General features: G+C 43.4%; 1 protein-coding gene across 2 annotated transcripts in view; it reads right to left on the bottom strand.

Annotated features, from left to right (window-relative positions):
- Nucleotides 1–994: 994 nt before the first annotated feature.
- Nucleotides 995–26,146, bottom strand: part of KHDRBS1 (KH RNA binding domain containing, signal transduction associated 1) — a 38,357-nt gene continuing 13,205 nt past the window's right edge. The window contains exons 4-11 of one of the 2 annotated variants that reach the window (XR_006712151.1): nt 24,096–24,242; nt 21,313–21,446; nt 20,388–20,589; nt 19,812–19,879; nt 18,998–19,056; nt 16,480–16,672; nt 13,800–13,859; nt 995–1,659 (exon numbers count right to left, since the gene is read on the bottom strand). Coding sequence is in view for 1 of the 2 variants with exons in the window: in XM_045476502.1 (XP_045332458.1) it covers nt 16,575–16,672; nt 18,998–19,056; nt 19,812–19,879; nt 20,388–20,589; nt 21,313–21,446; nt 24,096–24,242 (708 nt within the window). In the remaining variant the exon portion in view is untranslated. Of the gene's footprint in view, nt 1,660–13,799; nt 13,860–15,311; nt 16,673–18,997; nt 19,057–19,811; nt 19,880–20,387; nt 20,590–21,312; nt 21,447–24,095; nt 24,243–26,146 lie in introns of those variants that run through there. The other variant, XM_045476502.1, reaches the window with a different exon arrangement.

Below are 26,146 nucleotides of genomic sequence, written 5' to 3'. Positions count from 1 at the left end.
TCCCTGCCCCAAACTCCTCCTCTGCCTGCTGAACTGAAACAAGTCCTCAAATGCTAGATAAAGGAACTCTAGTCACAAGGTGACGCCTAAGAGACCCAGAAGCCAAGGAAAATGCAGCCTCAGTGGCCAGCTCTGGACGGTGTCTCAATGCAAACCTAAGTGACAAACTCATCTTGGTTTGCCTGGGACTTTCCTTGTTTGGGCACTAAAAGTCTAATATCCCAGGAACCTTCTCAGGGTTCTTAGGTCTTAGATAAACCTGGATAAGGTTGGTCACCCTATACAAATGTCTCACACAAACACAATGCTTTACTGTTTCAAGGTACTTGTGGTGGTTAAGAGGTACAAACAGGTGAAAAGCAGGGACTATGAAGTCTGACAGCTCCTTTTTCTTAGCCTTACACAAGTTATTTATCCGTGAGCTTCTGTTTCCTCATCTGTAAAATGAGTATAATGGATCGGAGGATTAAGTGAAATTGTGCATATAAATACTTGACATGGTGCCTGGTACAGTCTAAGCACTTAATAAATTAGCAGCTCTTATTTATAGTAATCAATAATGAAGAGAAAACTGGGCTCAGAGGTTTAATAAGTTGCCCAAAGTCAGTCAACTGATTTCAATGTCTGTTTCCCGCTAAGAACGAATCCAAGCTCATTAGAATGTCCTAGGCGATTAAAATGCAGACAGTCTCTCTTTCCAAACCCAGCCCTCTTCCTAGTTCCTTTGTTAGGATAAATGACCGTAAGAGTTATTTTATTAAAGGAAGAATGTAGTATTAGAGGTCCCTAACTTCTGAGGTAGCTCAGGATAAAATCAGCCTAGACACAGGCCACTGTAAACTAGAAGGCTATCAAAGGCTGACTTTCTAATCCTTCAAGAGCAAGTGTTAGGCCAAAGAGCTAGCTCAATATAGCTGGAGGAAGAGCGGGAGCTAGACAAGGTGCCTTGGCTCTCTCCCAGAGCTGACAGAAGCTACCAGAGTGGGACCATTCCTCACTAGACCAAACTTTATTGAGCTCCTCAATGCCAGAGACGTGTCGGGGAAGGGCTAGACAGTACAGAAGTGAAGTAGGAAAAGCCCTGCCTTTTAAGAGCCTTTTGGACAAGGTTAGTAATCAGCAATGAAGAGAAAAACAGGCTCAGAAGTTAAATAACTTGCTCAAAGTAAATGAACCTTCTCACTTGGCTTTCCTCAGACTGTAACAGAGGTGACAACCAGCCTTGGGCACCTCCAGAGGGCTCCCAGGCTGGCACCCATAGCGCAGGGGTGGTATGGCGGGAAACAGGAGGTGGTTCCATCCAGTTTTGCTGGAGGCTAAGGGGGAAGCAGGCAATCTGGGAACGGACACAGTGGGAGTGACCAGTTTATTCAGATCTAGGAAGCTGTGCTTGGGATACTGTTAGTGCCCTTCAGCTCTTTAAAGTCCTAAGCAGGTTTGTTAGCATCACAGTTCCCTGCAGCCCTGAGGACTCCATTCTGGGCCTACAGACTCTCTTAGGGGATCCTGGCTGGCTTTCTGTGGGCAAATCAGACAGATCAAGAGGTGGAGTGGGAAAAGACTGGTGATCTCTCCTGGGTTTCTCTGTGCTCAGCAAATGCCCTCAGGCCAGCCTTGACACAGCAGGCAGCTCTCTTGGCTTCCGGAGTCCTCTGATCGCTGCAAAGACACAAGTAGAAAATTAAGAGACATGAAGCTACCCTATCAGGGGGCTTCTTGGCCTCCCATTCGGCCAGGCTGCCTCCCTTACAATCTCCTCATCCCACAGCGCAACTCTAGTTACTTCATTCAGTACAGGTTTCTAGGTGCACAGATGGGTAGGCAGTAGGAGCCCACAGCTTATAAGAACTGTCTTTTTGCTGTTAGTCAGGCAATGAAAAATGGAGCCTCACTTCATGTACCTCCCATCCTTGGCTATGCCTGAGCTGAGTGATTCAGGGCAGAATCAACTAAACCACTAGGGCCTTTAGCTATACAAGCTTTGAAACCACTAGGCCTTTAGCTATACAAGCTTTGGGGCCTCCAGCTATACAGAGGGGAAAATGGGTTTTGCTTTCCCAGAGATGTGAAAATGATAAAGAGCTTTCTTTAAAGACTTTGGAGGAAAGAGAATGAGGAAAATAGGCATCTTCTTACAGCTATTGTTAGCACCTCGGTCCTAAGCTCAGGGGTCCATCTCTTCGGGCCTCACAGCCCCAAATACCCAGAGTTATCTGCAGGAGAGACACATCCTAAGCCTGGGCCACAGGGCAGGGCCCTGCTCTCATGCCAAAGCCTGTTAGCAGCGCTGCTGTTCTTTTAAAAAAATGGCACCCCCCGCTCTGTTGGTCGTTCCAGCCAGCAAAGTAGGAACCCTCCTTAATCACGTCTTCTTCTCCCACATCTGATCAGGCACCAAACTATGTTTATTGTAGCTCTGGAAAGTCCTTGGATCCATTCACTTCTCTACATTTTCAGTTATCACCCTATTATAGGTCTTCCTCATTTCTTGTCTGGACTAAAATAAGGTTTCCTAACAGGTCCTCAAAATCCATAATCCACTCTCTACTTAGGAGCAAGTTTTTTGTGTTTTTTTAATGTTTATTTATTATTTTTGAGAGAGAGAGACAGAGTGCGAGCAGAACAGGGGCACAGAGGGAGAGACAGAATCCACAACAGGCTCTAGGCTCTGAGCTGTCAGCACAGAGCCCGACACGGGGCTCAAACCCATGAACCGTGAGGTCATGACCTGAGCCAAAGTCAGATGCTTAACCGACTGAGCCACCCAGGCGCCCCAGCAAGTGATGTTTAAATTTAATCATGTTGCTCCCCACGCCTCACTCCTGGATTCAGTGGTCTTCAGTGACGGCCTCAGAATAAGGTCCAGGTTCCTACCTCGCCTCAAACCTGCCCTCTGGGTAGAATGTGCTGTGTATCCTTTCCCCAAACCATCTCGCAAACCCAACCTGTCTGCTTAGCTAATCCTTCCTTTAGATGTCAGCTTAAACATCGTTTCTTTAAAGAAAACCCCCAAGCTAGGCTAGTGCACCTGTTGTCTGTCCTTACAGCACCTTGTTCTTTCCTTTCATAGCCCTTGTCAAAACTGAGATGATGTATGTTATTTAGGAGGTTAATATTTGTTTAGTGTCTGTCTTGAGGACAGACTTATATTTGAGAAATATAAGCTCCGTGAAGGCAGGGACCAATTTTATCCTATTTACTTGCCACTGAATCTCCAGTGTCTAGCACATAGTAGGTGTTCTAATAATGTATATCAGCCAATGCACTTATTTTGAGAGAGAGTGAGAGCGAGTGCACACAAGGCAGGAGAGGGGCAGAGGGAGAGAGAGAGGATCCCGACACAGGGTTTGATCTCATGATCCCACATCATGACCTGAATCGATTATCAAGAGTTGGACGGAGGTTCAACCAACTGAGCCACCCAGGCACCCCAGCTAATGCCTTTAATAAAATGAATGAAAGGGGCGGCCATTTATACTGACCTCTGGAAAGAAGCTTATGAAGAATCCTATCAGAGCACAAGGTATTTCTCTTTCTCAAAGGCAGATGCAGAGCTTTTTTTCTGAACTCCAACCCCAGAGAGCCTAAGAAACGGAGAGCGTCCATTCTGTACCTAAAGCTTGGCCATGCATGGGAAGCATGAAGGCTGCAGGAGCCAAAAGCCTGAGAGGAATTAGTTGTATCTGAAACCCAAACTCTTCTATCTCAAGTTCTCACACCACAGTGTCTGGAGAGAAGAGACTGAGGTGCTAAGTGGGCTCCAGAGGTTAACAAGGGAACAACAGCTCATACAGGCTTCTTAGTGCAGTATTGAGAACAGGAGGATGTCCCAATTTCTTAGCAACGTGTTCTACTTAGGTGATTGATCCGGGCTGATGGCCTGGTTGTGTCTCAGACTCTGCCTGGACACGTCTCAAACAAGCTGGCTTTTTTCAGGAGGCTCCATATCCTCCCCAAGTTTGCCCTGGAAATGATGAGGCCTCCTTGTAGCAACAAGCTCCCTGGGGGTAGGTGGGGAGAAGCACTGGGATAGCTTGTGTCCCTGTCTGAGAAGTTCCTAGCTGCCCATCTCCTGCCTGAGACAGCAGCCAAAGACTCTCACCACAGCAGTATACCCACTGCTCAGAAGCTGCTATATGCGGTCAAGGAATGTCAAGGAGCTGACCCTCAGCAGCATGGTTATGAAATCCAAGTCCCTTCCAGAGACAGTCTCCCTCCTCTTAGAATGGAGAGCTGCAGCTGGCGGAACACTGGATGAGAACATGGCCTCCGCCCTCGTGCCAGCACAGGTTACAGAGGAGACGACTTTCAGCCCCAGGGGTCAGAAAATTGCTTTTAGAGGTCAGTGAACTTATCTGCTCACTACCCCCGCCCCCCCACCTCCCCAGTCCCCACAAGGTTTGGTCTGCTGCCTGAATGCAGCCTCCTTGGAAGCTCAGGGAGCAATCAGGTCACAACAGGACTAGGGTGCAGTGCCCACCATAGATAGGCCTTTGTTCCTAAGGAGCCTACAAGAGCTAGCCCAGGGAACAAAAGAACAAGTAGTTAGGCAGGGCAGTGCACTTCCTCCCCTTCCCCCCAACAGCTGCTGTCTCAGACAGCTGTATCCAGCCTGTCTGCTCAGGCTATTAAATATTCATCAGATGCTTGCTAGCTTTAAACATGCAATGACTATTAATCCAGAGAGCAAGAGATACATGAAGGTTGTGGAGAGAGAAAGGGAAGGCTTAGAAATAGTCAATTCATTTAATTTCACGAATCTGGAAACACAGCACGGGGTATCCATCCTGTACACCAAAGCTGGGAACTACTTTCAGTGTAAGCGGATCTTCTGGTGGCCACTGTAGGTACAGAGAAGAGACCAGGAGGCAGTTAAGTAAGAGCAGAGACATGGGTCTAAACTCCAGCTCTTGGGCCCTTTGGTCATCCTAGCCCGGACTCATCAGTTTCCCAGCCTAATCCCCGCTTCACAGGGTTGTCTGTGAGAATTAAGTGGGTTGCTGCATATGATAATTCCAGTGGAGTTAGCCTAGAATGAAGACCTTAAAATGGAGGCAGAGACTTCATGCATTCAGGTCCTAGAGTGAGGAAGCAACATTCCTTAAGAGTGAAGTTTCTATCAGAGGGGACTGAGTTCTTGTCTCCAATTCACAGGGTGGGTTAAAGGGACAGGATGTGGGAAGCCTCCCATAACATGTGGCAAAGGCCTAACATCCTACCCTCAAATAGCCCAAACGTCTGAGAGGAGACAGGATTATTCTTTCTGAAAAAGGTTAAGAACCAAAAGGCTTCTGGTAAGAGGAGAGCAGAAGGAAGGCAAGGTGAGGGAACAACATCCCTTCACTCTCTGGCAAAGAAATGGTGCCACTTTACCAAACTCTGCCCTTCTGCTTTCCTTTCTTACCTACCTTGGGCTCAACTGCAAACACAGGTGTGTTCAAGTCACTTTCATGCTCAAGACCTTTAACAGCTCCCTAACCTTTAGAATGAAGACCAAATTCTTTGCCTAACATTTAGCTTTTCAAAATGGGCAGTAACCTACTCGCCCAGCCTCTATTTATAGTTAACATTTACTGGGTGCTTACTACAGGTCACGTTGACCGTTCTGCAGGCATTCACTCAATCTTTACAACAATGTTGTCCAATAAACGATAACCTCTCATTTTGCAGATGATGAAACTGAGACTCAGGGAGGCTAGCTCACCTAAGGCTCCAAAGCTAGTGAAACTACCTCTCGAGGCAGCAGGCACTGACATTAGTCTGTTTAAAGCCATAATAAGGTGCTAGGTGAATCTGTCTGCCTGGCAAATTCTTGGTTATCCTTTAAGACTCGACTTAAATGTCACTCCCCTTCTCCGATGCTCCCTAAGACTTCTCGGACGGCTCCCCCAGCCTCCTTGATATTCAGTTCAGCAACAGAGCACAACCACACACTACGTGACTATTGAAGACTTATTCTCTTCCATTAGACTGAGCTTCTGAAAGGTAGACACTATAAACTGATGGAGACCCGTGACCTGTAACAGCCAGAATAAGGACCTATGTGGTCTCAGCAATGTTCACTGCAGCAGCAATAATATGCCTGCAGAAGCAGCCTCCTTCCAGAATAGAGAATACTGTATAGGCTGAGATGGTTCTAGCTGACAAGTAAAACTCTTTTTAAAATTCCAGCACAATCTAGTAGTTGAAACTGATCATGGACTCTGAAATCAGATGGCTTGAGCTTGAATTCCAGTTCTGCTACTTAACAGCTGCATGACCTTGGACAAGTTACCTAATTTTTCTGGGCCTCAGTTTCATCATTGTGTAAAAATGGGACAATAAGAGCTACTTTATAGGTGGATAAGGTAATACATACACATAGCAAAGAATAAATGTTAGAACTGACAAAATGCAATAGTTAAGATACATTTTCTTTTCGGATTTTAACAGCTGAAATCAGGATGCATCTTACACTTGATATGAAAACAAACTACTGTGTTGGTTTAATTGGCAGTATTTTTTCTTTCTTTGCAGTACTTGATACAGCTTATAAAAAATGGCCTCAGTATCAATGAAATATGGTGTCATTTTACAGAAGTAGTGTGCTTTCAGCATAGAGAATTGACTTCAGTATATAAAAATCCTGAGAGGCACACCCCACAACTTGCTACGCAAGTTGGTAAATTACTTCACCTCTCCTAGTATCAGCTGCCTCATTTACCAAATAGGGACACACAGGAGGCATTCAAATTAGAATTAAGAGCTCCTCCCTTAGCCAGGAAGAGCTGCTTATTTTCCCTATGTCACTTTCTCCTTCCCTTACCAAGTGGGGTCAAGATCACTGCGTGGAAACAGACCAAGGAAAAATTTAATGTTTATTTTTGAGAAAGAGAGCATGAGTGGGGGAGGGGCAGAGAGCGAGGGAGACACAGAATCTGAAGCAGGCTGCAGGCTCCAAGCTGTCAGCAGAATCCAACGTGGGGTTCGAACCCACAAACTGCAAGATCATAACCTGAGTCAAGGTCGGACCCTTGGGCCACCCAGGTGCCCCAGACCAAGGAAAAATTTAAACGACTACTTAACAGTAACACTGCCAGCAAGTAGCAGTCTGTACAGGCTCTCACAAGGCACAAGAACATAGAAAGACGGAGCCCGTGAGCCTTGAGGGACATAGAGCTTTGGGGTTTGAGACCAGGCAGGGAGTACTTAAGTTTCAAAAACCTCAGTGAAACATCTACCACCACACCACCCCTACTCCCCTATTCACATGGTACAGTGCAACTCTGTGTATGTGCAGGCAAGAGGCTTTTGGGTCTTGACTCTCAGGCTGCTGTTCCTAAAACAAAACACAGTCTGAGTCTGCTTCATGTTTAGTGGCCAGAGAGCCCTAGCAGCTGCTGAGGCATCCTTACCTTCATTCTTGGCTTGGGACACGGGGTGGAAGGGGGTGGGAGAGAAGGCAAGAAGGGACAAACCCTAAGGCTACTTGAATAACCGTAGTATCCCTAGGTAAGAAAGGGTGAGAATGTTCCTTTAGCAGCAACAGTCATTGCCATGAACACCCTGGAGGTTCCACAGAAACCCTGGAGAGAAATGGGGACAGGAGCAAAGGATGTTGATAGTGGAAGGAAGGGCACGCAGAGCACAGCCTCTAAGCCTCGGAAGAACTACATATGGCCAGGCATGGCAGCTAGAATAGCTAGCCTCCTTTCCCCTTTAGCAGCCAGAAGTACAAACGCAGGGTAAAGACAGGGTTTGAAGATATCCATATGTGGGATCAAATTCTAGCCCCATGACTATTAGCCTTTAGTGATGCCAAAATAATCCAGTCAGCTATTATTTATTGAGTAGCTACTATGTCAGAAATTACTCCAATTAGATCAGTAACTTTTAGTAATACATATTTTAAAAGGTAGCAGATCTATATCGCTGTGGTCAATTGGTGTGCCAGTACGGACAAGGGTGCCAAGATCATCCAACGGGGAAAAACAGTCTTTTGAATAAATGGTGCTGGGAACAACTGGATATCCACATGCAAAAGAATGAATATGAGACTCCCACCTCACACCATATGCAAAAGTTAATGCAAAATGGGCGACAGACCTAAATGTATGAAATAAAACTAGATGGAAATAGGTATAAATCTTTGGAACTTTGAATGAGACAGTGGCTTCTTGTCTATGACAGCAAAAGCACAAGCAACAAAAGAAAATAGGTAATTCGGACTTCCATCAAAATGGTACTTTTGTGGTTCAGAGAATGTAAAGAGAAGGGTGCGTGGCTGGCTCATTTTGTAGAGCATGAGACTCTTGATCTCAGGGTTGTGAGTTCAAGCCCCACGTTGGGCATGGAGCCTACTTAAAACAGAATAAAACAAAAACAACAAAAGAAAATAAAAAGATAACCCATGAAATGGGAGAAAAATACTTGCAAATCACCTATCTGACAAGGGTCTAGCACCAGACCATACAAAGAACTTACAATTTAATAATAAAAAGATAGTCCCATGTGGAAGTTGATAGAAGATTTCAATAGACATTTCTCCACAAAAGACCTACAAATAGGGGATCAGCACATGAAAAGATGGTCAACAACATTAGTCATTAAGGAAGGTACCAATCAAAACCACAATGAGATACCAATTCATGGCGAGCAGGATAGTTACAATAAACAGAGCAGAAAATAACAAGTGTAGGTGGAGAAATTTGCAACTTCATACATTGCTGGTGGGAACATGGTGCAGCCTCTGGCAGTCCCTCCAACAGTTAAGCAAAGGGTTGCCGTCTGACCCAGCAATTCTTCTCCTAGGTGTACGTGCAAGAAAATGAAAACATAATGTCCACATCAGAACTTGTACATTAATGCCCAGAACAGTATTTTAAAAAAAAATGCTTAGTTTTAAAAGAGAGAGCACGAGCTGGGGAGGGACAGAGAGAGAAGGGGACAGATGATTTGAAGTGGGCTTAGCGCTGACAGCAGTGAGCCTGATGCAGGGCTCGAACTTATGAACCATGAGATCATGACCTGAGCTGGTCCAATGCTCAACCAACAGAGCCACACAGGTGCCCAGTATTTTTTTGAAGTTTGTTTATTTATTTATTTATTATTTTTAAATGCTTATTTTTGAGAGAGAGAGAGAGAGAGAGAGAAAGACAGAGAGAGAAAATGAATGAATCCAAAGCAGGCTCCAGGCTCTGAGCTGTCAGCACAGAGCCCAAAGCAGGACTTGAACCCACGAATGGAAGATCATGACCTGAGCTAAAGTGGATGCTTAACCTATTGCGCCACCCAGATGCCCCTAAAGTTTATTTATGTTGAAAGAAAGTACACAAGCAGGGTAGGGAAAGGAGAAAGAGAGAGAGAGAGACAGAGAGACAGAGACAGAGAGACAGAGAGAAAGAATCCCAAGCATGCTCCACATGCTGCCAAAACCCAATGCGGGGCCCAAACTCATGAACTGTGATATGACTTGAGCCTAAGTCGGACACATAACCGACTGAGCCACCCAGGCGCCCCACAGAATTTTTCACTATGGCTAAAAAACAGAAACAACCTAGATGTCCATCGGTGGGTGAATGGATAAATAACAAGTGCAATATACATCCAATGAAACAGTATTTGACATTAGAAGGAATAAAGTACTAATACGTGTTACGACATGGATGGAGCTTGAAGACATTATGCTAAGTGAAAGAAGCCAGTCAAAAAAGATCCCATGTTGTATGCTTCCATTTACACGAAATGTCCAGAACAGGCAAGTCAACAGAGGTAGGAAGTACATGAGTGGTTGCTTTGGGCTGGGGAAGGCAAGTGGATGGGGGAGATGGCTAAGAGGCATGGGAATTCTTTTTGGGGGGTGATAAACATGCTCTAAAACTGAATGTGGTGATGACTGTACAATCCTGTATATATTAAAAATCACTGAATTGTACACTTTAAATGGGTGAATCACAACTATGTGATTCTCAATAGGGGATCACATCTCCATATGATATCTCAGTAATCTTAACATGTCTTTTAATTTGTATTAATAGAAGCTAACCAGAGGCTGTAAACTGGTAGGCTTACGGGCAGCATTTGGCTTGCAGCAGAGGTTTTACAGGGACTAATACTGATCTGAGTAAACATTAACTGCCAGTATAGGGGTGCCTGGGTGGCTCAGTCGGTTAAGTGTCTGACTTCAGCTCAGGTCATGATCTCAACGTTTGTGAGTTCGAGCCCCGCATCAGGCTCTGTGCTGACAGATCAGAGCCTGGAGCCTGCTTCGGTTTCTGTGTCTTCCTCTTTCTCGGCCCCTCCCCTACTCACGTTCTCTCTCTCTCTCTCTCTTTCAAAAATAAACATTAATGGGGCGCCTGGGTGGCGCAGTCGGTTAAGCGTCCGACTTCAGCCAGGTCACGATCTCGCGGTCCGTGAGTTCGAGCCCCACGTCGGGCTCTGGGCTGATGGCTCAGAGCCTGGAGCCTGTTTCCGATTCTGTGTCTCCCTCTCTCTCTGCCCCTCCCCCGTTCATGCTCTGTCTCTCTCTGTCCCAAAAATAAATAAACATTGAAAAAAAAATTAAAAAAAAAAAATAAACATTAAAACAAAAAAAAAACAAAAACAAAATAAAAAACCCAACAACTGCCAGCACATAAAATCCAAATTACTAGTTCTTGAAAATCAGATCTAGGAAGACTAACAAAAAAACCTTCTGGAACTGGAAAAGAAACACGAATGAAAAGGATCTTCAAGTGCTTGACAGGCTATTTCTTCAGGTGTCCAAGGTAGAACCAGTATAAGTTACCAGAGTGACTCATTCAAAGTGAGGGAACACGTCTAATACTTGCAGCGGTCTTAAATGAAATGGGTTGCTTTTGGAAGTAGTATGCTTCCTATCACTAGTACAAAGTAATGATACAGGGGCACCTGGGTGGCTCAGTCGGTTAAGCATCAGACTTCAGCTCAGGTCATGATCTCACAGTCTGTGAGTTCAAGCCCCACGTCAGACTCCGTGGTGACAGCTCAGAGCCTGGAGCCTGCTTCAGATTCTGAGTCTCCCTCTCTCTCTGCCCCTCCCGTGCTCATGCTCTGTCTCTGTCTCAAAAATAAATAAAAACATTAAAAAAAAAAGAGTAATGATACACGCTGTAATGATACATGGATGATCCCTGAAAATATTATGCAAAGTGAAAGAAGCCTATCACAAAAGGCACATATTATGTAATTCCATTTATGTGAAACATCCAGAAGAAGCAAATCCATAGAAACAAAAAGTAGGTTAGTGGTTGCCAGGGGCTGGGGAGAGAGGGGAATTGGGAGTGACTGCTAACAGGTATGGGATTTCTTTTTGGGGTAATGGAAATTTTCTGGAATTAAATAGTGGTGATGGTTGCACACGGCATTGTGGATATTCTAAAAACCACCAAACTGTACACTTCAAAATGGTTAAAATGGGGCACCTGGGTGGTTCAGTCAATTAAGCGACTGACTCTTGATTTCAGCTCAAGTCATGATCTCACAGTTTGTGGGATCAAGCACTATGTCCAGCTCCATGCATACAGCGTGGTGCCTGCTTGGGATTTTCTCCCTTCCTCTCTTTCTCTCTGCCCCTCCCTTGCACATGTGCGCACACATGCACTCTTCCCCTATCTCAAAATAAAGAAATAAACTTAAAAAAAAAATGGTTAAAATGGTAAATTTTATGTTACTCAAGTTTTATAACAGTTAAGAGAGAAAGGTAAAGAAGACCAAACGTGGGGCGCCTGGGTGGCTCAGTCGGTTGAGAGGCCAACTTCGGCTCAGGTCATGATCTTGTGGTCCGTGAGTTCGAGCCCCGTGTCGGGCTCTGTGCTGACGGCTCAGAGCCTGGAGCCTGTTTCAGATTCTGTGTCTCCTTCTCTCTGACCCTCCCCCGTTCATGCTCTGTCTCTCTCTGTCTCAAAAATAAATAAACATTAAAAAAAAAAAAAAAGAAGACCAAATGAGATAATTCTTATTAACTGCTTAGGATATTATCACACAGTGATGTTAACTACTATTATCAACTTTATTGAGGCCCAGAGAGGGATTAAAGGTTTTGTTTTCGTCAAAACAGAGATAAATGATGAAGCAGAGTCAGGATAGGTCCCCAATCCTGCCTGGCTTATCTAAAGCTTACAGGACTGTAATAATAAAAATTCACAGGTAGTGACAGAAAGCTATAGAAAACACTGGGACTAACTGACTAAGCTACAAACTCAGAAAAAGCAGACCACTTGCCGCAGATCCAGATCTGCCAAAAATAAAAACCTGTTTTTCCAGGCACAAATTGTAGGCCAAATGAAGAAAGAAGCATCCTCCCAATTCTGCTCTTAAGACTACCCTAGGGAAGAGTCAAGACTAATTCTCTGTATTCAGGGACTTTCCCCTAAAATTGCCTTGCCATTCATGTAATCAATATCAGACTTAGGACTTCCTAGGTGCCCAGAACCATGACCAACACACACGGTCTTCTGGAGTCTCCAGACCTCAGAGGCTCCTGGGAGAAGCAGGTCAGGAAGACATGATCTCCCAAGAAGGCAGATATCACCGTCAAAGGCTGTACATGCCTTTGGCCTACCTAAGTTTGGTCCTTTCCCTTCAGTGCCCTCTTAACCTTAACAACTCTCTTGGGAGCAGAGGGATGAATCATCCACCTAGCTCCTCAACAGCTTCAATCCGCAGGAAGGCTTGCTCAGTTGCTGGAGCCCTCGCCTACCCAAATCAGGGGGTTAACCTTTCTTCCAGAACACCAATATTTACTATATATAGGACACCAAATTGATTGGCCTTATACATACTAAAACTCATTCAGTTTGCCAACCACTCTAAGGTGTACATTATCACCATCTTCCTCCCTAGATTTGGAAATAAGTGGTTTGTGTCAGGTCACTTAACAAAGACAGCTTGGAGATTCAACTCTCTTTGTCACTGTCTCATGCCCTTTCTACTATGCCACACTATCCCTTCTGAGGGTCTCCTCAGGGTGAGAAATACCTCTTTCCTTAGATTAAAAGCAGTATAATATAGAGAGTTAAGATGTTAGGTTCTGGCAACAAACTTGGGCTCGATTACTAGCCATACTAATTATATGACTCTGGGAAGTACTTAACCTCATTAAGTCGCAGTTACTTCTGTAATATACAAATATTACTGGACAATTGTTTTTTGGCTTCCCAGCACCCGTTCCTTTTTCCTAATAACACCCTGGCTTCCTTTTGCATAATTAGTTTTTTCTTCCCACATCCTGGTAAAGAATGAACATGTGACTCAAGCTAATACAGTCTCACATTCCCTCCCTAGAACTTGAATCTCAAGGGAGAAAGCAAACAAACACAGCTAGAGTTCATTCATTCTAGCAATAGCACCTAAATAGCTAGTCCTGTCTTCAAGAACATTCCAATGATCTACCACTGCTGTCCCGGTTCTCTGCAATCTGGTTCCCATGCCAGATTTTCTAGCCTTCACACTAAATCTGGAGCCCCTAACACATTTCTAATAAATACCCTTTTATTTACATTATCTAGTCACTTTGTTGCTTATAACCAATGAACTCCAAATGAAACACTGCCCCACCTCGTAAGTTATTGACAGGATAGAGTGGGATTTAATAAATAGAAGCTGACACTACGATCATAACAAGTAAATTCAGTATGGATCGTAAACCAACATATAAACATAGTTGTGTTATAAATAGGATACGGATGACAGGCAAGAAAAGTGCGCCCACTGATCACCTTCCAGGCCACCGCCTGGCAAAACTATTTTATAGTTAGGATAAAAGTCCCACATCCTTAGCAGAAATCACCTTAACCTACCTGACATGGGTCTTCACTACCCATTCTACTCCAGGAAATGCCTCAGGAGTTTTCAATCACCTGAAAATGGAGAAGTAAGAGGTCAGTCTTTTGAAGAGGAAGTTTTAAAGACATACAAAATAAAAGATAGAGATCCTGCATGCAGTTTACACATTACAGGAGAGAAACATGCAACTTTAAAGAAATTTTAAGTAACATTTCATTGTGAATATCAATATGGGGACCTATAGGGGCTCATCCTTGTACATTTTTAAATAGCTGAGCAGAAAGCTTGACTTTGGGGAGCAGCAGGTCTAATCTACATTCATTGAAATTTTACAATGTGTCATTTAAGATGTCAGACTTTGTGCCCAGGTTACATTACAGTTCACTTGTGATGGGCAGGATTATTAAGAGTTATGGCTAATTTATGCGGCAGCATATGGTTTTTCTTTTTACAGCTATTTTTATTAAACAAGTTTTGCAAAGTTTTAACATTAAAATTAACAGCTAAAGAATTGTTTATGCAAGTTGCTGTCACAGTTTATGTAAAAGAGAAATATGTGCTATTAAAATCAGACATTTAGGTTACCTTTGGTTTTTTGCGATGCATGTTAGCTTTACACATCCTGATTCTCTTGCGATAATTTTCCTTTAAAAAGGGGGGTATAGAGTGATCTCTTTTCATCAAAACAAGACATAATGCCCTGAAAGCTGACTTCAAACCATGGTTGAAAATTCAGTTATTTACACTTTATCACAATCTACAAATACATTTTTTTGTTGGTGTGTTTTAAAAAGAAAAAAAAAATGTCCATCATGCACTGCTGCAGGCAGCTTGGCACTTCATACAAGAGGATTTTTCACCCCCGAGCAGTTTAGGTGGCTCCCTTAGGGAAGGCATGAGAACCCCGAGAATTAACAGAGGAGTGGAAACAGGGCCAACCAATTCCATCATTTCCTCTCTTGGTCTCTCAGGAGGGAGTTCAGAGCCAGCCTAACATGCCAGATCCTGCCCCAGCCCAGCTGATTTGTCAACAGCATTTCTGGGACTGGAAGGGAAACCCTTAAGGGCACCCAGGGTTTGCTGAACTGTCGTATCTAAAGGCAGGTGCTATCTCTTTCCAAGCTCACAGAGGTTATTTGGTGTTACTCTTAGGGCCACCTGGGGGCTCTACAGAAGGTGCAAGCAAGGGTGGCTGGCACTTTAAATACTGAGGCCTATGTATGGAAACCAATCCAAGTTTCGGCTCAGTTGGGTTTTTTCTCTCCAGAAATTAGAGCTTGTGATATAGGACGGATAAAACTGCTGTCAACAACTTCCAGGGGGTGAAAAAGCTTTGGTTATTTTTAAACTAAAACTTAACAACTCGATAAACTTTTTTTTGGTAAACTTAAAATAAAATCCCCCCCACCACTTTTAAGAATGTCTCCAAATTTTTAACAAGCCCATTAACTTTAGAATTAATTTAAGTTTATTTGAAAGAGAAAACTATTTTATTGTCCACCCAAAAAAAATGACAATTCATCACATTTACTTTGATTAAAAAAGGACTAAACTTTATTGACAAACTGCTGCAGACATTTTGACATAAGTTTAAGCTACCTATTTAGGCAGACTTACACATGTAGCATTTAATCTTCCAAGAACAAAATGGGAGGACGGTACAAATCCAATTAGGACTTTAACTTATGTACAAAGTGGATTTTGATTCCTTTTTCATTCAGCTGCAGTGTCCCTTTTTATATCATGCTAGTGTTGAGACATACTTCACTAACTACCTTGGGAACAGTTCAATATTGACAACTGTCAACTTAAAAAAAATCATCAGCTTGTGGCTCTAAGTGTCCAAGTGAGCTTTACATGGAGTGCAGAATCTCAGATGGACAAAACACTTTGTCTTTTTAAATACTGAAATTTTAATTATTAGTATTACTATTGAAAGGTTTTTCATGGCTAAAAAGCTCTGCATCAAATTCAATCCAGGTGGCCAGCCCCTCTCCCCAAATCAACCTCTTCAAATCGTACTCCCCGCTAAGTATCTCTCAACACTGTATGTCTGGGGCTAGATTTCAAAACCCACATAATGAAAAAGTCAGTTTTACAAACCTAATTTTGTTGTTGCTGTTGTTTTAAATCAATTAACGTTAAAAATTGCATCAACTATTTAATTCATGAGGATCTTTCATATTAAAATTTAACCTTAAGATTCAACCGCCATGTGCTTTTAAAGGAAACATTTTTAGAGACGTCTGAGCTCACTTTTACATGGTGGCACCTACTGCCGTTAACGTTTGTGATTTTAAATCTTAAACAGCCCTGAATTTTGAAATGTAGCCTAGTTTGGGATTCTGCAACTACAACTTTACGGGATGCCTCAAATCAAAACTAAGAGAAAGTTAACAAGCCTTAAACTTCAGAACCTTTAAAGCAAGCAATGTCACTTTTGAAACTAACAGGTTTGTGGTTTTTTTTTTTTTTTTACTCAACTTCTTTTTTTTATTATAAAAGGTACATTTCTGTTTATATTTAAACAACAAAGAAAAAAAGCATCTACACACTTAAAAAATTAATTCGATATTCCTAAATCTATTTTAACTCATTTTAAAATACTACATACAGAAGCCAGAATGCAGAGTTAAGAATGGAGTAAGGTGGGGAGAAGAAGGGGACCACGAAGAAAAACACTTAGACAATTACTTGTCTGTTGTGGGTAAAGCAACAGGAATCCTGGGAGATACAAGAAATCAGTAACAACTTTGCTCATAACTGATATTTTCCCCTCATGTGTGTTTTTAATAACGTCCATATGGGTGCTCTCTGTATGCTCCCTTCACTGGCCTAGCTGGAGGGGCCTTCAGCGACGGCCTGGTCCCATTCCAGTCGTCTTGGCCTGTGGGGAAAGCAAGAACAGTTTAATAAACCACATGCCACCGGCATCTTGGGATGAGCAGGAGTAGAGTATATGGTAAAGATCACCAGAAACACTGCTTCGCTTCCAGTGGCATGCCACCTCCCAGTGGTCCTTGCTTTGTTGCTCTGCTTGGACCTCCTGAACGGTTTAGTTCATTTTCCAGCTGTAGGGCAATTTGGAGTGGGCAGACGAGAAACAGCTCAGAAAAGACCTGGAGTCATCTACAGCAAAGAGGTTCTCCACAGGCAACATGATCTCTACTCCAGGATAACCCAATACCTGGATAAACCCGACACCTTACTCAAGACAGTAAAACAAAAATCAGTCTCAGTGGGTCCACGACGCCCTTTTTCCTGTTCCCAAAGGAATTTGGCAGAAAGCCTCAGGTAACGTGGCAACTTTGGGAAGTCTTTCAGAATGGAAGTAGGCAGCTCCCTTTCCAACAGCAAGTCAGGTTTCCCTGTTGAGGCGTGTCCTCTGGCTCTCTGGGAGAAGCAAACAAGGGCCACATTTCATGAGGCCTCCTCACCAACAGAGCTGGTCCACTGCTCTGGTGGAGGGAAGTACAACAGAATGTGTTTATAGCACTGATGAAGAGAATTCACTATTTTCTTTCTTAGGCAATAGCCCAGAGAAGCCAGACACCATGGTTGACATCCTCAAATGGTTTTCCTTTGTCACAGGGAAAAGCCCGAGGGAGGTATCACTTACTTCTACAGCTGACCTTTTAGGAAAAAGAGTTGTGTTTATGAGCTTATTCTTCCCACTCGCCCCCATACTTTACCCAAGCCAGTTCATCCCTGAAGTATTTCTCCAGCTGCCTGCATTCACAAATAAGAGCCTCCATCACTATAGGTCTCAAACCTCTATGTGGATCTAAAGTCCCAAAGAATCCTATCTAAGCTTGTTTATACCCTTAGTGTAATAGGTACATCCATCACTTTCCAAGTGGCTTCTGGTACCAACAAGACGGTTTATTTTTCTAATTCTGTTTATAAACGCAGAAATCGTAACAGATTAACTGTGGCAACATCATACCAGGAGCAAAAGAGGCAGCCTGCCTCTTTCAGTCCAGTCTCTTCTCTGGCAAAACAGAAATGTAATTTAGTCAAACACATACAGAGGCCCCATTGTACTGTCTCGCCGATGGAGGGAAATACCCTAGGGCAATCCCACCGCCCTTCTAAATAGTGGCATGCGAGCAGAGCGGTGCAGTGTTACCGATGGCAACTGTCCAGTACCATTTAGCGAGAACTGGTAAAAACTATTTCCCTGGGCAAGCAGCTGACTGGCTACTACATACTGTGCTGAAGAATTAAGCTCAGCTGGTCTCAGCTCGAAAAGGCTCCCCACCCCTTCTTTTCAACCAGGGGTAAGGGGAGACTGTTAACTAGTCCGTTAAGATGACCTGTCAACTGATGAGCCCCTTGCCAAGGACTCTGGAATTCCCTCAGGTATGCTGAAAATACCTTGCATTTCAAAGGCTGCTCTCTCTGCACCCACTGCCACATGGCACTCCCTATGGGGCCCATTAACCCAGGGCCATAACTGGCTCTTGAGGACACTCTTGAGCAATGTGTTTTCAACTAAACCTCAGGGAAGACAGCTTGGTCCTGCTGCCATTCCAGCCTCTATAGCTCTCTTGGGATCAAGGACTGACCTGACGTGTCTCCAAGCCAGTAAGGAGCTTGGTGCCAGTACTGCCCTGACCTGGCTCCAGCCCCTAAGGCCTCAGATCTGAGACTGACAGGCACTATTCTTGCATCCAACCTGCCCTGGCCAGCTACTTGCCATCTAGCTCCCCTTCAACTAACATTTCCTCTACATAGATTCTTTTTGATGAGAGCTAATACTGTTCTTAAAAAACAAAGCAGGGCTGGAGAATAAAGCTAGATACGATGAAGTTCTTGTTATCTACCAATGTGGCCTAAGCACTGGCAGCCAAGGCCCTGCAACATGACTTAGGCCTAGCCATCTCTCCTGACCTGAAGTAGAAAACGATCAACACTGGCTTAAAAGTCTGCTGTTCCAACCAGGCCAAGCTGGACCTGGGCCCTAGTTTAAGACATCCGCTTAGCTTTCCAAGAGTAACAGTAACTCCATCTCACCTTAAGAGCTCCTCTTTCTATGGCACACCACACAATTTAAGTAAGAGCAGCACTGCTATTGTCACATCTCCAACATCTCGGCTTTCTGAAGTCTTCTCCTTAGGTGGGTGACTGGCGGACCCCCAATAATCCAGTCACCAGCACTCTCCCTGGCACTTACTTGCACATTCTGCCCACCACGGAAATAAAGACATACCATAAGCTTCATAAGAATCTTGAACCTCCCCATGTCCATAGTCATAATATTCTGAATCCCTGAAAGTCAAAGACAGAATGTTAGAGAGCTCGAGAGTTAAGTCTGTTTTGGTTTCACTTCCCCCACATCTCAGTCATTCTACTACATGTATAATACAGGAAAACGCTAATTCTGCTCCATCTCCAAACCAGAAAATACTTCCAAAACATGTATGCGCTATGCATTTATAAAAAAATGACAACAGCAGAGAAAAATGGATACCACATAAAGTGAAAAACCAAAATTCTAAACTGACCATCTTAATCACAGTGCACACAAACACACATTTATAGGGCTCGCTGGAAAAGAATACACAAACATGCTGTGCTGTCCCCATTGTAGAATTATGAGACACTTACAATCAATCACAGATACAATGCATATACACAAAAAACGTTATTTAAGAAAAGTGCAGAAAATAACCTCACTTATGGTAGTGGGATTCTAGCTTCCTTTTAAACTTTAATGCACCTTTAATGTGGCTGTGATAGTTTTAAATAATAAATCAAAACACTTTTAAAGGCATTTTCCCTTTATTTCCATGTGGTCACGGCTCAGGAATTTTCCATCTGCTATTTCCAGATTCTACACCATAAGATTCACAGTTATCTAAATGAAACAGATCCGTGTGCCTTACTGACATGGAAAGCAAAGGAGACACCCTCCAAAGAGAAGCCACATCGCTCCCTAGATGTGTGCTTCCTAAATCTCTGTTGCTCCAGCTCCCTCCATCCATCCCTAGGACACGAAATGGCACTTCTGTTGCCTGACTCACCCTTGGCTCTGGCTGTAATAGCCTTCGTAGCCTTCATAACTCTGTTCTGCATATGTATCATCATATCCCTAGAACAAATAAAAGGATACCGAAAGTCAGAATCACACAGAGTAGGGGAGGTAATTACATCCCATGGGAGTATGGCAGGCTTCTGGATTAATAGAATGCGGAATTTCCCTCCAAAATTAACACCCACTGTGGTATGGCTGAGAGAGAAAGGGTTATTTTCTTTTTAAATGAAACAAAACTGGACCACCAACCAAACCAAACATGTGGGCAAGAAACAAGGTAAAAAGTTGAACTTCAGCATTATCAGTAGTAACTAGTGAAAAAACCCCTTAGTAAAACACTGTATATATCAAGGCACAGCCTATTTCCTGTTTAATCTATTCACACATAGTAAACCACGCTTAAAATGGAAAAATCTTCTCGTAGTGTTACAGTCACTACAAGAGAGCAGACTCCAGATCTTATAGGCAGTCCCTGCTACCTATGTTAAGGGCCTAGGTCCTGTCATTCAACTGCTTTGGCAACCTTCTAGGTATTGGGAAATGGCACATTGTTCAAACTTCTTACATATTCTTCATATGTTTCTGGTGCAGGGGGTGGAGGCAAAGGTATTCTCTGGATGCCTGCTGTCCGCGCTCTTGGTGCTGGCGCACCCCTCACTGTAGGTGGAGGTGGCACTCCTCGAGTCACGGTGGCACCTCTGGTGATGGCTCCTCTCACTGGTGTACCACGCACCAGAGCCCCCCGAGGTGGTCCAACACCACGGCCCCTGCAAAGGAGAATTTATTTTTATGTTTTTAAAGGATAAACTTAAAAAAAAAAAAAAGTATTTATTTTGAGAGAGAGAGAGAGAAAGAGAGAGAGAGCACACGTGAGGGCACAAGAGGAGCAGAGAGAGACTGAGAAAGAGAATCCCAAAGCAGGGTCTGTGCTGACAGCACAACATGGGGCCACACGGGGTTCAAGCTCACAAACTGTGAGATCATGACCTGAGCCGAAATCAAGAGTCAGACATTCAATGGACATTCAGTTGGACTGAACCACCCAGGCGCCCTGGAAAATTTACTTTAAATAGAGCTTTTAAAACATAGGTTAGTTTAATGTTCAGATTTCACGATGCCTTAAATCGACTATTATTACAACACACAGGAATGTATGGGTGGGTAAAGGGCCCAGTCCCACAGTGGACCTGTGAATGTCTCATCAGCGGACTACTACTTTGGGAAGTCTGAACACTCTATTAAAGGTCAGTCACAGGTAAAATTCTAAAGTCAGAGACCATTTTGAAAATGCTAGAACTGTCCAAAATTAAAAAAGCAAAAGTTTCAACAGGACAGCTGCACTTGACTATGACCAAAGTGCCAACATCTACTATTCCACTCTTGATGGTACAAATCCTGAGGCCCCCTTCTAAGCTGGAGCACCACTAAGAGAGAGATGCTACTGGCAGTCAAATTTACATCCTGTTTCTAGTCATCTCCATTATTTTTACCTGGGAACAGGTGGAGGAGGAGGTGCCGCTCCTCGGCCTCTCACTGGCACCCCACGTCCGCGAGAGGGCTCCGGTACTCCGTTCAAGTAGGAGAGCTCTAGAAACTGCTCCTGGCAGATATCATCCATCATATCCTGCAAATGAAAGATAATGAGGAGTACTGTGCTACATCTCCACCTTCCGCTGAGAAGTCGTCTAGCCCACATAAGCCTTGGATCCTAAGACCAGATCTGAATGCCTGGATGAAGACTCAGGTCATGCATTCTCTGAAGTCAAATGGCACCCTACCTGTCACCTCTTCGAGGAAAGTCCTGATGGCAGACCCCCTCATTATTCAGCTGAAGCTCTTCATCACTGGTCCCTACCTAGCTCTCAAGATCACTTCCATCCACTCTCCATGGACAACCTCCTTTCAAGCCATGTAAAATAACTTGTAGTTCAGAACCTGGCATACTTGTACATCCATTCGTACAAATAGCTTCCTCTTCCTAGAACAGTAAAAGCCACTACCATTAGATAGGCTCTATGCACTGGGCACTTTATAATAAGCTCTCTATAGATTCTGCAGTTTAATCTTCAAGATAACCCTGAATTAAGTAGGCAGATCTTCCTATTTTACATTTGGGAAACAGAATCAGGGCATATAAAGCCACCAGTCTAAGGATATAGAGCTAGTAAGTGGCAGACTCGATATGAATTCAGAAATTACCTGTCTCCCAAATCTAGGCTTTGAATCATCAGACTATATTGCCTTTTTTTGTCCACCTGAAACACTCAAACTTACTCTTACAAGACTTAATCTAAAATACTACCTCTTTTGAAAAACTTTCTTTGATGCTACCCCCACTCCCTCCTCTTTTTCTACAGCACTGTATATTTTCCCTACCCAAGCACTTACCACGTCATTTTAGAATTGTCTGTCTTTCTCACTAGATTGTGAGAAAGGAGCCATTTTTGTAACTTCAGACCCAAGCATAGTATTAGGCACCTACCAGATACTTAACAAATGTTTGGGATGAACAAGGAACCTGAGGCTCAGAAAAGTGAAATAATAACTTGTCCAAGATGACGCAGATAAAGGTCCCAGTCCAGTGCTCTTCCTACTGTACCAGGAAGCCTCTCTGGTACAGTTAATGGTTCTAAGGGGAAAACGGAGGCTCTGGTCATGGATGCAAAAATAGGGTCACTTGTTTGTCTTCACAAGAGAGAAGAACTGAGTCAAATGCCATTTGCATATCTTTTCAATATTTCCTGACGAGAGCCATTCAGTTTTAACACTCCATGCTTTTTTATATATCCCAGGTGGACAGAGCTTCGAGAATAGATGATTCTAGTTACCACAGAGATGCCCCCCGCTTAATCTTCACCTCCTTCCTACCTTACACATTACTGACGCTTGAGACCCACACAGGAGAGTCAAATGACCAATGACAGCCCACGTGCCTAGATTCTTCTGGCTGAGGAAACCCAGATCTGCCTGGCAGGCATCTTTTCAGAAGATCCACTTACACGAAAGCCTTGTAAAGCTACCCCTTTTGAGAAATATGCTGAGACCAAGGATCAAGAGGAGACGGGCATTCCCCCTATTCCTTCAGAAACCGGGTGGCTTAGGATGCTTCAATAGAACACCTCAAAACGAGTAAAAAGAACTCCATCAAGGGAAAATTTACCGGCTCTTTTTTCTCTCGGATATTTTAAATTGGCTGTTTCGTGTTTAAACATTCGAACGAAGAGGAGGTACTTGGAAGCAAAGCCGCTGCTGAGACATCTGAGACGGGGCTGGACTTCGTGGAGCTCGACATTATAGGTACACACTGCCTGTCAATTTTTGCTCTACTTATTCTCACATCTGCTGACACCACGTCTAGTTCCAACTCCTCACTTTACGTACACAAGAAAACCAAGAACTGTATCTCAACTCCTCTTAGTTTTAGTGATGCAACGTGATGCTTACCCAATTCTAGTTAATAGTATTTCAATGTTTCCTAAGGTTCCAGATTCATCCTTGGTCATTAAATATTCAACTGTAGTATGTTAACTCTGACAACTAGCAGGACTTGCTGAAAGGCAAGAATCACACCATTTTCTACTTATTCAAAGAATGGACCCTCTGACCAGGTGGTAATAATTATGCGAGACAGGTAACTTGGTCTGTCCCAACTCTTCCTGGGCCTCAGTTACATTCCAGAAAGAGGTACACACCAATGTGTTTAATATCATCGACAGTCGAGCCTGTTAACAATCATGCCTCTTTCAAATCAAACTCTATGTAAGTAAATTCCTCCAGGAGAAAGAGTCCTGAATGTACCTAGGTCAAAATTTAATCCATTAACACTGGATGTTAGAAGCTTCTTGCTGTTAGTTAACCCTCTACACTTTCTAGAGTCTAGAACATAATTCCTTGAGTACAGGGGGGTTTACAACCATCTTAGCCATTTTATCATCATCACCTCCTGGTTCCACACTAGTATCAATACACTTAGCTCAGTGAAGACTCTGTTCAATCTTTTTTAACCAGATGTTAAAATGCCAGACACACTGTGGACTCAAAATACTGACAACAGATACTGCTATATAACTAAAACCATATTAAAGGGTAGAGTGGGTTTGGGGCACAGTGCTTTAAGAACTAGGTACAACTAACAGACTACCGCAGAAAAGTGAACATAAATGTAGAATTTGATATGCAATTTCAGAGATCATGATTAAGAACCCCTGCCTTAGCAACAACACTAGATCCCAGTTCTCTCCTGCTCAAAGATACAGAATGTGGGATTCCTTACTGGTACTAGGAACTTCTTGACTTCCTCCATAGCATGGGCCATAAGAGCATAAGCCTCACATGGGGGTCCAAAGACTTCAATGAAGACATGCAGATCCATATTCAAGTGGGCATATTTGGGATCTCCACCTTTGCGCAGCTCTTCCTCCTATGGAAAAAATGCAGAAAAACATCATCACGTGAATGCGAGAAAATGATGCTATTACCTCCAGTCCAATGAGACGGCAAAAAATAACCTAAACAGGTGAGAGAAATAGTAAAAGTGTAAGAAGAAAGCAAAACAAGGTCTGGAGAATAGTAATTCACACAACACACTAAACCTATAATCGGTCTGCTAAACAGTTAACTACCGTCATGAATTCGGTGCATTCACTGGAGCTTTTATTATATGGTATAGAAGAGACTCACTTAATTCCAGTCTCCATTCAGATATAGCAGTTTGCCAAGCATGCATGCATTCATTCATCTATTCATTGCCAAGCATTTGCTCTTAAATCCCAAGTAGAGCCGTTAAACACCAGCTTTTCTTTTTTTAACTTTTATTAAAAAAAAAAAAAAAAGTTTTTTTAATGTTTATTTTGAGAAAAAGAGATACAGTGTAAGTGGGGGAGGGGCAGAGAGAGAGGTGAGAGAGAATCCCAGGCAGGCTCCATGCTGTCAGCACAGAGCCCAACGTTGGGCTTGATCTCATGAAACCATGAGATCATGACCTGAGCTAAGATCAAGAGTCGGATGCTTGGGGCACCAGGGTGGTTCAGTCGGTTGAGCATCTGACTTTGGCTCAGGTCATGATCTCACCGTTCATGCATTCGAGCCCCACATCTGGCTCTGTGCTGACAGCTTAGAGCCTAGAGCCTGCTTCAGATTCTGCATCTCCCTCTCTCTCTACCCCTCCCCCACTCAAGTTCTGTGTCTCTCCCTCTCAAAAACAAATACACATTAAGAAAAAAAAGTCGGATGCTTAATCGACTGAGCCACCCAGCACCACCCCCGTGCTCTGTTTTTTAATGTTTATTTATCTATTTTTGAAAGACAGCACAAGCAAGGAAGGGGTGGGGGCGGGGGGATCCCAACCAGGCTCCATGCTGCCAGGCTCTACACTATCAGCTCAGAGCCTGATGCAGGACTCAAACTCACAAACCATGAGATCATGACCTGAGTTAAAACCAAGAGTCGGATGCTTAACTGGTTGAGCCACCCAGGTGCCCCTAACTTTTTTTTATTTATTAAGTCATCTGTAGCCCCAATGTGGGGATTGAACTCACAACCTTGAGATCAAGAGTAGCAAGCTCTACTGACTGAGCAAGCCAGGTGTCCCAGCACAAGCTCTTCTTATTTGCTTATATGGTCTGGGGAGTTCTAAGGGAGGAAGGAAATCAGGATAGAGTGAAGAAATTTCATGTAAATCTCATTAGCTAGAATAACACACTTCAACCGTAACTGTATTCATCTACTGAGAAATGTGAGGGGACAAAAAGAGGCTCTGAGAAAACAATGTTTGTCAATTCAGGCTACATAAAAGGAGCCCTGAATAACTAAGTTTTAGGCTGTACCCTGGTTATGTCTCATCCAAACAGCTGACCCTAGAAGATAATACCGTTTTAGTGGGAATTTTTTTTAGCACTTACAAACAAAAAGCCTATGGGGCTAGAACATGGAAAAACATGTAAGCATTAGGTTCTGTTGTCAGGATTACTCATGGTTCCTTTCCAAATTCTTTTAGTGGGCTTCACATTCCAGCTGGCTAAAAAAAAAAACAAAAAAAAAAAACAAAAAAAAAACAGCAAACCCAAACAACTAGTCCTCAGACTCGCCTGCACACACAACGTTATTGCTCTCACTTTTCTATATTACCGGAAAGGGAATGTGCTGTTCACATTTTAGTGTGTTTAGTCTGGATAAGTTTTAGTACATCCAGCCCCCCTTCCAAGTTTTCACAGACAAGCTTACTAACATGAAAACTGCTACTGCTGCTTCTATTACTATACAGTTAAGAACCAGAAGGAAAAAAACCCACGCAATCAGCAGGGCACACCTAGGCTCTTCCGGGTT

Source organism: Leopardus geoffroyi, chromosome C1 (assembly GCF_018350155.1).
Source record: "Leopardus geoffroyi isolate Oge1 chromosome C1, O.geoffroyi_Oge1_pat1.0, whole genome shotgun sequence".
Taxonomy (NCBI): Eukaryota; Metazoa; Chordata; class Mammalia; order Carnivora; family Felidae; genus Leopardus; species Leopardus geoffroyi.
The sequence above is the reverse complement of the archived record's forward strand: the minus strand, read 5'-3'. Positions and strand labels throughout refer to the sequence as shown.